The following is a 12,503-nucleotide window of genomic DNA, read 5'->3' on the forward strand; positions in this document are numbered from 1 at the left end:
CTGTTTCCTCTACCAAGCTTGAAGTCTTGACTAATGAATGTCTCATTCTGTTGAAGAATCTGAGCTAGATAGAGTCATGAATTTCCTTAGAAATTATCAATTAAGAACTGATGCTGTAGACAACCGAAGAGTCCTTCTTAACTGTGTGAATTGGGCCCTCTGTCTCCTTTGAAGTAAACTGGATTGTTTCTTCTGAGGTTTGTCCTTGGTATTTAGCTGCTTTTTTCCCTTCCTGATCCCAATGCCTGATCAATTAGAAAAAAGAAAAGACCCTGAAAGTTTATTCTGTCTTTCTTTGTATCCGCTGACCAGATACAAAGTGGACTTTCTGTGACGTTTTGGAACTAGTTTCACAGTAAAATAAAAATCTCAGAAAGAAAATCTAAGGGAGCAGAAACTGAACAAACATCTGGTGGGGGTTTTAGTTTAACCTGTGTGAAAGTGCAGTTGCTCAGCTTTCAATCAAGAACATCATTTGAGTTTTGAATTTGTGACTTTAAGTTTAGTAAAATAGTATAATTTTAACTAGATAGTATTTTCTTATTTTACTGCTTTGTTCTACTATGTTTTATTTTCATTTTTCATTTAAGCACAGTTGCTAAGGCAGATTGTACAACATAGCTACAGATTAAATGTCTTTTTTGTATGTTGGTAGATGTCTAACAGTTTCTGGGTTTTAAACACTAAAATGTTGTAAAGCAATATAACTGTGAAGGGTGCATCTGTTTTAGGAGCTTTTAATGTGATATACCTAAAAGTAGCGAATTTGAAAATAAAAATGCTGAATGCCTACTTTACTGTAAAATAAACAGAATTATAGTTTACATTACTTGCATTTACATTACATTATCTATGCAATTACGTTACAGTGCATTTATGGGTATAGTGTTTGTATGACTCACCTCTTAATATTTGATCTTCTATTACAAGTCCAGAGTCTGTTTCCATTCAGATCAACTCAGTTTCTCGAGTTTCTTGTATAGTCGGTACAGAGACAAAGTTTATTTTCACCTTGAAAGCAGCCTAAAGGTACAAACTTCTGCTGTAATGACAGCAGTGTGTTATGAGGAAAATTTTCTTGAATTTCATGTTTAAGCATCAGTGAGAAAGATTAAGGGAAAAAGAAGGAAAGATAAAACACAAACCAAATTTATTACACATCTGATTAGAAGCAGAGGGAGAGGAGGAGAGGATAGAGGACAGAGACAGAAGGAGCAACAAGAAATGTAGGAGTTGAGATCGAGAAACAGATTGTTGAAGAATAATTAAATATAAGGAAAATGAGACAATGTTAGAAGCAAACGCATTAACTAAATTATAGCAGAATTTTGTATTTTTCTGCAGACTGTTATTATAAGCTGTTCAAAAATATGAAGGTAAAGCAAACAAACCTTGGTGCTACATGTCATTCTGCTAAATTTCTACCATTTTTCTGGCAGATAGAATACCCAGCATTTGTTTAATTGAAATGAAAATGTACTGTGAATCACTGAAATGGTGACCTGCAATATTATAGGATTATAAGTCTAGTATTACTTTTCAAACTTGTTCTAATAGCATTTGTATGTATTTTCACGACATTATCTGCATTTCTTGAATATCTTTCATACCTACAGATATTTATGCCAAATCTGTGCTTTCAGTCCAGTGTATAGGCCCTTACAGCTTTTCCTCTAGCAAATCAGCAGCACATTTAGTATTTTACATTTTTAAATTTTGGTGGTTTTGAAAGACTGCTTGTTTTGTTAGGTCTCCTGTTCTGTCATTTATGCCAACACGTCAATTACAACTTCCTTTATCTTGTAGTAATTAGTTGTCTGAAATCACACATTGTAGGAACCTTTGTAGTTTTTAACTAGTTAAATTGGTATTGCAAATAAAAGAAACTTGCTAAATAGTTTTTCAGAGATATTTGAACAATTGGTTCATATAGTGTTCCATTTTGACACAGTAAGCATTTTGAATTATGAGGCTTTTTATGGTGTATTATTATTTGTTATTTAGGCAAGCCCTGAGCAGAATCAAGAAGGAAATTTTGGTTCAGAGCACTCTGCATCACCATCACAAGGGAGTAGTCAGCAGCAGTTTTTAGAAGTGGAAACAAATGTAGATGATTCAATGGATATTCAACAACAGGTAAAACTATTATAAATTTGATTACAGAAGTTGGAAGGAAAATACATACTAAGATGATTTCAAAATGTATGCTTTCATATAGTCATATATACTGTGAGTATATTTTTAAATGTTATTGAACAACTGTTATGTTTGATCTCAGGACATGGATATAGATGAAGGACAGGATGTTGCTGAAGAAGAGATTTTTGAACAAGAAGAAAAGAAATCAGCTGTTCGTTCAAGATCAAGAACTCGCTCAAGATCTCGTTCAAGGTTTCATGATTAACTTGTATTACATAAATGAAGATTTTTTTGAATCAAAGTTGCAAGTTGTGTTTATCAGTCTTAATTCTGTATTTTCCAAAATTGCAATAAGCAGTTTTTGGAAATTAAAAATATGTGTTCATTTAATATTTGTGTGTTAGATGCAGACTTTCTGTATGAGTTCATTTTTCATATCTATGTTTTATTTTAAACTTTTTAAGACTTATCCAGGTGACAAAAATAACTTACACTAGCCAGCTGGACAGGTTTTCTATACCAGAGAAATACTGTTAACGGAACATTTTCTAGTTCTCACACTAATGACATTAAGCTTATTTCCTGAAGCGGTTTTGCTGAACATAACAGAAATGTCTATAACATGCTTAAAGTTTATAGTTAGAAGACAACTAATTTTTTTTTTTAAATTTTTTTTTTTTTAACTTAGCATACTGAAATTAAGTGTTTTGTAGGTCACCAAGAAAACGAAGGTCAAGATCACGGTCTGGTTCTCGTAAGCGTAAACACAGAAAACGTTCACGCTCAAGATCAAGAGAAAGGAAGAGAAAGTCATCTCGGTCATATTCCAGTGAGAGAAGGGCTAGGGAAAGGGAAAAAGAACGTCAGAAAAAGGGTTTGCCTCCTATACGGTCAAAAACACTAAGTGGTAAGTAGCAGCTGCTTACTCTTTTAATAATGTAGTATTAAAGGGAGCAAAGGCTTTTTTTTTTCACTGAAAAAATAAAATTTAGCTTGAGTACTCTTAAAAAATATAGTAACCATATTCTCATCGTATAAGTTTCACTTCTGATGTTTCGCACAATTTACGGTCATTTCATCTTAGAGGAAAGGAAGTGTAGTGTTCTACCGATGATTTTACGCATAGTGTTGCACCAGTGATTTTAATTCTGAACAGAGAGTAGCAAGGGTTGTCCCTAAGTTACAGTCTGCTTTCTCTTTAATGCCTTCTTCTGTGAGGCATTTGAAGATGATTGCGCTTGGTCTGAAAGTTGGTATGCTGATATCACTGTATCATTTATCTATAAGATAAGAAGTTCAAAATTCATTATTACAAAGGAAAGACTGTTCTGTTCTCTTCACATTGATACTTTACATCATTCCAGGGTAGCTTTAAATTCAGACCTGTATTATAGTTTAGATGAGTGGCTTTGTTTTTTTTTTTTTTCCTTCTGACTGTTCACATGAAAAGAGACAAATCAGTTTTATAATGTAGACTTCTCCCAGCAGCCCACAAAGCAGGGGACTATGATCAGAGTGGATGGGAGCTGGGAGGCAGGGATGTTAAGTGACCTGATGACAAGCAGCAGCGATTGAGGTCCCATGAAGCGACCTGGCTCGTGGAAAGGAGATATTAAGAAGGCTGAAGCATGGAAACTTTGGGGGAGGGGGGGCTGGGGGTAAATAAATAAATGAATAGGTAATTAACATGACAAGTGTTCTGCTTCATAAAATTTGTTCATTGACAGCCACTTGATGAGGTCTGAAGAATTATTTCATAGAGTTTAACACCCTGAGAAACAACAGGGCCATCTACAAGCATGGTTGTCCAAGAGAAATCTTACGGCTAGTCTTTCGCAGTACTGCTGAGTACTGCTGTCTATTGAAAGTGTTAGCTGATGGAGGAATGCACAAGACTTGTTTCCAGTTGAGTGCAGCAAGATTGGTACAGGAAGGACGTGTGACGTATCAAGATGATGAAGAAGACAGAATATTTTCTTGGTTTAAGATAAGGTAGCCTAAGAGATCCAGGTTCTCTGGTTTTGTTCTGCCTTCAGTTCTTGAAGATCCTGGGTGGATTAATCAGCTGAATTACCAGTTACCAGAGTAATTGGTGGTTGAGGAAAACCACCAATATTAGCCTAATCAGATAACTCTTTTAAGTGGAGTTAAGTTCTCCGAATGTTTCAAGGCTTGCACAAATAGGTTGGGAAATATTTTGGAGACAAAATGATTGGAAACATATACGATGCAGGAGAATGAAGGTTTAGCTCACGTCTGTGAGTATTTATATTTGACAAGGAGGACAAAGGGTAGGCGTTTGGGAGACAGATTACAGGGATCTGGGCTAGTGGTGGAATTGACAAGAGTCGGAAGCATCAAGGACATCTTCAGCTCAGTGGTGGGCCTCAGCCAAGTTTGTGTTTCTGGGATGTTCCCACAGGTAAAGTAAAAATATAGTTTCTGTATCTTTCATGTGAAAATGCAGCGAGTCATACTGCAATTAAGTTTCTTCCATAATACACTTCTAGCTAGTTAGAACTTAGTTGTCCTTCTTTAGAACTGTCTTTATATCCTAGAGGCATGTTTTTTATGGAACATGGAATTTTTTTTTCCTAAGTGATTTCTATTGCAGTTTAATAATCTACATATTTTTTCCTAATTTCTTTCAAAACAACTATTTTCTTTGAAAGAAAATGAAACAAGAAGAGTGAACACTTGTACTGAATATTTATTTGGTGTCTTTTAACCCTTTAACATTTTTGTTAATGTACTTAAACTCTGTATAGTAAACAGTAGATTTACTGTTCTTACCTTTTGATCAGTGATTTCTATGTAATTGTAAAGCCCTTTATATCCATGCTATAGAGTGTTTTATAAGCTAACATTCTAATAGTTGTATTGACAGTAATGTGTCTCTTGACAGTTTGCAGTACCACTCTTTGGGTAGGTCAAGTAGACAAGAAGGCTACACAGCAAGATTTAACTAACTTATTTGAAGAATTTGGACAAATAGAGTCAATTAATGTAAGTAAGCATGTTATCATGCATTTTCAGGAATTACGGACTTGTAACTTAAATATGTTTATGCCTCTGAATTCCCTTTAGCAGCTTAAGCTTGTATTTAGGAGATTTTTTTTAATGGCTTTAGAAGCTGTGGCTATGATATTTGATTATTGGTTTCCATGTACTGCCTTTTGAAGCATGAAAGTACGCTTTCTGGTAAAATGTCTTTTCCCAAGGACTAACGGTTTACACAGGGGGTAAACCAGCATCCAAACAACTAAAAAGTTACGTCTTTTATCTTTTTTGTGATACGGCACACGTCAGGTATCATTTTTCCTTGGACTAATGGGCACAGGCTGGTGTGTATCCCCATTATTCTTGGTTACGTTTAATACAGAGGCTCCCTAAAGTAGAATTAATTTAGACGAACATTTAGAAGGAAATAAATGGTACTGTAAACAAGTGTTTATTCTAAAATGTGACAGTTAAACTGTTTCTTATAATTAGGAGCTATATTTCTCATGATTCAAAGTAATTTAGATTTAGCTGTTCAGAGTTGTATTTTAGTATTGCCTACAATTCAGCTTCAAGAGAAAGTATTTTTCTCCTAATGTAACACATCCGCATGAGAGACATTTGGATTTTTCTCTCTTGCACCAGCAGTTTTAAAGTTCTTCTCATACAATTTCATTCATGTCAGATAATATTTCTAGTATTTTTCCTATTATGTTAATATATTCAACTATATAGTTAATAAGGAATAGTTTTATGGCATTACAGAATCTTTTAAAAAGCTTCACAAGCCTGACATTTAAACACCATTTTGATTTTCAGGAACTAGCAATTAAGAAATTTAAAAGGAAGGTAATGTAACAATCATGATGTCCTAATGCCTGTTAGATTTCAGAGGCAAACCGTACTGTAAATAGGTCATCCTACGTGTTCCACAAAGCTTTAAGTACTTGGGATGATGTTGTAAATCTTAAAACATATTTTCATAAGAACTGTATTAAAGGTTGTCATTTTAAATATTTTTGTTCATTACATTACTGTGTGCTCCTAAGCAAAATAAAAACACCTATATTATTGACTAAAATAAGTAGTTGTCATACATGATTTGCAAACTTTCAGAGATTATGCGCTGCATCATACTTTTCTTTCCTAAATAAAACATTAAAATTAGTGGAAATCACGCTTCAGGAAGGAGGACTTGCACTTTTGAAAGTTAAAGATAGTTTTAATCACTAGCTTGCGCCTCTGTTGAAGGTTGTCATTCAGCTCACAGTGGATATGGAGCTTAAGAGGTATCAACCTCTGATTTTCTGAAGTTGTCATAGTAGAACTCCCAGGTTTTGCCTCCTCCATGTTATTCAGATCTTTCACGTAATTTTTAGCACCCATTCTTCAGCTTGCTGCTGATGCTTGACAATGTTGTAACTGAAGTTCTCTGCCAATATCATTCTTTATTTTTGCTGCTCAAAATGGTTAATATTGCTGATTAAGCTAACAATTGTTTTCAATGTAAGCCTCCCCTTTGTTAGTATTAGGATACAGTTAGTGTAGTTACATAATCTGCAGTGCTGGTTCTCCTACTTTTTAAGACTATTGCTTTTTTCCATAGATGATTCCCCCAAGAGGGTGTGCTTATGTCTGTATGGTTCATAGACAAGATGCGTATCGTGCTCTTCAGAAACTTAGTTCTGGGTCCTATAAAATTGGATCTAAAATTATTAAGGTAAGTTGATTTTAATCTAAGAATGCTATCCCTTTCGAGTTCAGTTTTAATATGATGATTTGTCATGTGGCAGTGGTTCATTCAAATCTGCAATATGAAGAAGAAGAATGAAACAATAAGGGGTAAATGTGTAAATTGTTTTTTTCCTCTCTGTGTAAAATGCAGCTTCTAAGAGATGATTTGAAAGTAAAGTGAAATGATTACTTAGGAAGTGCTTGGTTAGTGTTTTGTGTATGTGCTAGCGATAAAGAGTACAGGACTGTAAACAGCCTAAGTCCTTTACCTGATTTTTGTGGATCACTTAATATTGCATTTGATAGTATTCTTAGAGTTAAGTATATGATTAAATGTTGTGGGTTTTTTCTGTGTTCTTTGATATATTAGGATGATTCCTTGAAATACTGTATTTTTAATTTCCCCAAATATATGTCAGAATTAATGTAGAACAAATTTGAGCTGTTAGATGTAATTAATCTTCCACATAACTGTTGCAGAGGCCAAGAAGTCTTCCTACAGGTTCATTTAAAATTAAAACCTTATTAAAACTTTAATAAATAGACACAGAAGGTTGACCTGCAGTGACAGAAACATGAAGGAAATTATCTGAAATATTTTGTTCATGGGTTATATGATTTAACGGGATTATCTGGTTGGGTTTTATTTTCAGATTGCCTGGGCTTTGAATAAAGGTGTGAAAACAGAATACAAGCAATTCTGGGATGTGGATCTAGGAGTTTCATATATTCCTTGGGAGAAAGTAAAATTAGATGATTTGGAGGGCTTTGCTGAAGGTGGCATGATTGATCAGGAAACAGTAAATACAGGTATGGACACTACTAATGATTGTTATAATTAGAAAATGTCTTTATTTTGGTAATTGTAAGTCCTCACAAAGTTTGTTCTTTAGATATTACATACTCTTTTTCAATGTACATAAATTTTACTTGCTACATATAAATGGCACTAATTATGAAGCGTAGATGGTGTTTGTAGGTGTGTACCTAGTTGATTGTCAAGACATTGAAGAATTAGTGACGAAAGCAAATTAATTTAGGCAAGTTAATAAAGGTTAGCATTTTTTAAAAGTTACGAATTTTCTGTGCACTAGTTTCCAAATTAATTTATGCAAATTATAATCTGCTTGTGATTGTGAAACGTTTTATATTTAGGTATAAGGTTTAAGATTGAGTTGGAACACATCCAAATTGGCATAGCTTAGCTGAACCTTGAGGTATTTCCTCCATGAAATCAAAGAGACAGGAAAGCAAGTGATGATAGAACTTAGTCTAAAACCCAGTTAATTGAGAGGCTTGTGAGGTTTGTAAAAGATTCACAAGTACTGTGTTTTCTTGAAGCAGATCTAGTACCAAATGACTGGACTCTACTGAAGTAAACAGTAGATCAAAACTGTTTATAACAGTGACAGTAATTTTTCAAATCATAATGCAGTCTTGCTTCGAGTAAAAATTGAATATAACGGAAAAAGTAAAACATAGAACATTACTGAAATGCATTCACTATGTTGTACTTGACATACAAAACTTTCTGAGGAAGTTACAGAAAGAAGAAATGGGGGTTGGGGTGAGGTTTGCTCAACATGAGGATGTTCTGTCGTTGTACAGTAGCCAGCTGATAACACAGATGTGTTGACAACAGCAGTTTGTAAAAAACTGGAGCATACCCTACGTTAAAAATTATTAACAGAATGATTGGTGAAAAAAACTTGGTAATTTTTGAAAAATCGGTTTGTATACAGGCAGAATTGAATGGTGTCACAGGTGATTAACGATATTTTACATTTTTTAAAATATATAGTAATAAATAATTACACTTCCTTCTTTCCACAGCTTGGTGGTTATTTTCCATGTATCTGTACAAATACCAGATAAAAGTTTCTTTAGAAGGAAGGGGACTTTTTAGTATTTAAATACAAATGCCACAAAAATTTTTATATTTGAAATACACCCTTTTTTTTTTTTCAGAATGGGAAACAGCCAGAAGCTCAGAAGCTGCTAAAGAAAATACTCAAACTACACAGAGTGCTGCAGTTGATAAGAATACAGTTATTACAACACAGACAGAAGCTTACACGCAACCAGTCACTATGCTGCAGGTTTGTATTGGTCTGAGTATGCAAAAAATCCACAGAACTGAAGGGCAAACTTTTTATTCCATATATCTAAACTTTAATGCTGAGTTAAAGTACTTCAGTCAAATATACCTAGGTCTTGTGTCCATATGTGTTTATCCATGAAATATTTTAAGAGTAGAATCAGTTGTCGTGGTTCAGCAAACTCCCTAGTTTCATGCACAACATATCCCAAACATGTACAATCTCAAATGAAGGTTTAAATGTTCAAGACAGATCAATTGGAAAAAAAAACAAACCAAACCACACAAAAATCCCCAAGAACAACAAAAAAACCCACAACCATAAAAAAAAAACCAAAACATCAAAAAAACCCCAAAACAGCCTCCCCCCAGACAAGCCCCAAAGCAAATACTGCCATGTCATTTTTTTAAGGACAAATTAAAATGAGCTTACGGAAAGTATTTTCCTTAAAGCAAAGCATCTTTCTGCAACCTAAGCAATGAAATTTTTTTTTTTGCTTGTGCTTGTTTCTTTTCTATCTATGTGCTTTTCGCCATATCAGCTTTGACTATAAGTGTAATTATCTTTTTCAGTAATTTTGAACAGGATTTCATAAGGGCAGTCTCATCTGTAAAAGATCCGATTATTCAGGTAGTGTGCTGTTGCACTCCTTAGGCGGTAATTCATGAGTTTTTGATTCTCTGCTGTATTTGTTTTGCTTCTGGTAAACCAGAGAATTATTAGCATCCATTTGGTAACAAAGTTTTGTGGAAGGATTGAATAATACAGTTTTAATTTGTATGAGTATACAAAAGTACAGATACTGATCAAGTATAAGTACAGATAATTTCTGTAAAACTCTTTAAATCGTTTTTAGAATGACCATATGAAAATCTCATTTTCAGTGACAGTGAAAATTAGGAGTTGCTTAATGCAAAATTTTTTGTATTTGTATTATTACTCTTACCTTTCCTAATATGTATAGACATTTCCAGTACTTGAGCTGATGTAGTTACTGTGAAAGTTAACATATTTGCATTTACTTGCATTGAATTTTGAACTTTTTTCTTGTCACAAAAAATTGTCTTCAGTCTTATTTCAACTGCTTCCTAGTGTACGCTGTGATCAGTATATATTTAAATACATGTGTATTGGTTTTATTCTGCTCCTAATGACTTTTAATTATGCTGCACTGTATCAAAACACATACCTCAAACAGAAGTTTGAGAAATATTAAATACTTTTAAGGATTTCACCAGGATTAATAGCATTATAATTACATACACTAAACTCAACTTTCCAGTACTGTTCTAAAATATTTCTAGTGAGAATGAAATTACTGTTTTCTAAGTGCTCTCAAATTGCCAAACTACCTAATTTTCCTTCCTTTTCACTCTCCTCCCTTTTGTATTCACCTCTCTCCCACAGGTACATTTTTATTCATGAATAAATATAGTGTTTATCCACGTATTTTTCTGTTCTTTTTAGAATAAAGCAAAGGTAAGTGTAGAATTCTTCCAGTGTCCTTGTTTAACCTTAGTGTAGGTATCATTTCAAAATGCAGTCTAATTCTTCAGGGTGTTCAGAATATATACAGAGCCTTTGGTACATGCAGAGTTTAACATGAATAGCAATTAAATCAGTTTTCCTCTTTACAGTAAGTATTGAAATTGCTTGTTTTGTTTTTTTTTTTCCATGAAAAAAGATTCCAGTAGCTCCAGCTGTGCCTGCTGTTAGCTTGGTTCCACCTGCTTTTCCTGTCACAATGTCTGTCCCTCCTCCTGGTTATAGCGCAATTCCTCCTCCACCCTTCTTGCGTGCAAGTTTCAACCCTTCACAGCCACCTCCAGGTAAGTTAGTAAAAGTGAAGTTGAGTATGTAATGAGTATACTTAGTTTGTGTGCTTCCATATATATCATGCTTTGTATGGTTTCCTGTCAGCTACTGGTTACTCTTTAAGCCAGTTGACCTTTGAATCTCAGATTTCCCTCTAAATTAAAATTATTTATGTCTAACTTGGTATTATTTTTACTTTAGTAATTATTCTGTTGAGAATAGGAATTACACCATTTTTTCTTTTTTATAACTTTGATCAAAATGAAAATTTAAAAACCTTCAAGATCAATCTTTCTTTTGAAAATTTTGACACTCACACATTTTCTTCTTTGGACACTGCTGGCAGAAATAACTTCTAAAGATGCACATGCAAATCATCTTTAGTGAAGATTGGGTTGCTTTTGAAAGCAAGAGTTGTACATTTCTTCCCGTACATTTGTTATTTACTATTCTTCAGTGATGCAGCTTTCCGGGGTGAATAATATAGGCAAGCTTTTACTGCAAAACTTTTTTTTGCCTTCCTTGTAATAGTTTGTCATTTTTTTCCATTTAGGTTATATGCCTCCCCCAGTTCCACCTGTGGTTCCACCGCCTGTTGTCCCACCACCTGTTGTTCCACCAGTTGTTCCAACACGTAAGTTTGAGTCTTCTAATAATTGTTTATGTGCTATAAAAAGCTCATTTTTTTTAATATCCTGCTTGTTATTTAATCAAAAGCAAGATAATCCTGTGTAATAGAAAATAGCAACACAAAACTTAGTGTTTAGCTGGTATAAGCAGGTATTGGGAAAAAGATTTACAGAGCTTTTCAAGTTGATGGCAAAATGATACTTACCCTGGAGTTCAAGTGGAGAAAAACAAGTTATATTTGAACCTGTCTGTAAAAGATGTAACTGTTATTGATCTGTTTGATGTTAGTCACTGAATAATTTATAATAATAATTTATTTTTTTAGCCTTTTAACTAAATGTATTCATTTAACATTTAAAACTATCTGTAATATTACTTAGGTCGCCTGCAGTTCATGGTCTCTACAAAAAAAATATTAAATATTAAAATGCTGATTGAGGATAAGAAATTATTATCAAAAAATGTTACTTAGGGTTATTAATTTGACTTATTTTGATGTATCAGCCTGACCTTTGTCAAGCTAATCTGAAGGCTTGAGTGTATGATTACTGTGATACACTTGTGTTATTTTTCTGCAGCTTTGGTACAGCCTCCATTACCAATTGCACAAGAGACGATGAAGGATGTTCCTTTTACTAGCCTTGTTCTACCAGTTGGCACAGTTACTAGCAATCTAGCTACTCCAACGTTATCTGCTGGAAATGTTTTTAATCCTCTGCCAATCAACAAACCAGAATCAGATGAAAAGGGATCACATCTTGCAGACCTTCAGATTTCTTCCAGTGAAAACAATAGATCTGGTAAGAAATGTCTTCTATTGTCTGATATGATCACATATAGGAAACATGCTTCTGAGGTGTTTCTTTGCAAATTGTAGTCCGTTGCACTAATAACTATAGAGTAGGAAGTTTTAGGCTGGGTATGATTTTCAGTTTAAGTTGGAGGAGTGGTGGGAACCATCTTTGTCATCATCTGATCATTGATTTCTAGCAGCTTATACTCAGAGTTGTTCTCTTTGTACACTCAAGAAGTAAAGCTGAGTCTGAGAGCCCTTTAGAAAACTTCTTAAAAGTGCATTCTTACTAT

At 33.9% G+C, this 12,503-nt stretch overlaps 1 protein-coding gene across 12 annotated transcripts in view; it reads left to right on the forward strand.

The window, feature by feature from the left end:
• Positions 1–12,503, forward strand: part of SCAF8 (SR-related CTD associated factor 8) — a 94,524-nt gene that overhangs the window by 41,876 nt on the left and 40,145 nt on the right. For all 12 annotated transcript variants that reach the window (XR_008971807.1, XR_008971810.1, XR_008971808.1 and 9 more), the window contains 10 exons: positions 2,005–2,136; positions 2,279–2,391; positions 2,853–3,046; positions 5,045–5,145; positions 6,746–6,859; positions 7,527–7,683; positions 8,842–8,972; positions 10,657–10,801; positions 11,341–11,421; positions 11,996–12,217. Coding sequence is in view for 6 of the 12 variants with exons in the window: in XM_057406211.1 (XP_057262194.1) it covers positions 2,005–2,136; positions 2,279–2,391; positions 2,853–3,046; positions 5,045–5,145; positions 6,746–6,859; positions 7,527–7,683; positions 8,842–8,972; positions 10,657–10,801; positions 11,341–11,421; positions 11,996–12,217 (1,390 nt within the window). In the remaining 6 variants the exon portion in view is untranslated. The remainder of the gene's footprint in view (positions 1–2,004; positions 2,137–2,278; positions 2,392–2,852; positions 3,047–5,044; positions 5,146–6,745; positions 6,860–7,526; positions 7,684–8,841; positions 8,973–10,656; positions 10,802–11,340; positions 11,422–11,995; positions 12,218–12,503) is intronic.

This window comes from Pezoporus wallicus, unplaced genomic scaffold (genome assembly GCF_028554395.1).
Source record: "Pezoporus wallicus isolate ANWC-B61680 ecotype Strahan unplaced genomic scaffold, APGP_CSIRO_Pwel_v1 contig_3817, whole genome shotgun sequence".
In the NCBI taxonomy this organism is placed as follows: domain Eukaryota; kingdom Metazoa; phylum Chordata; class Aves; order Psittaciformes; family Psittacidae; genus Pezoporus; species Pezoporus wallicus.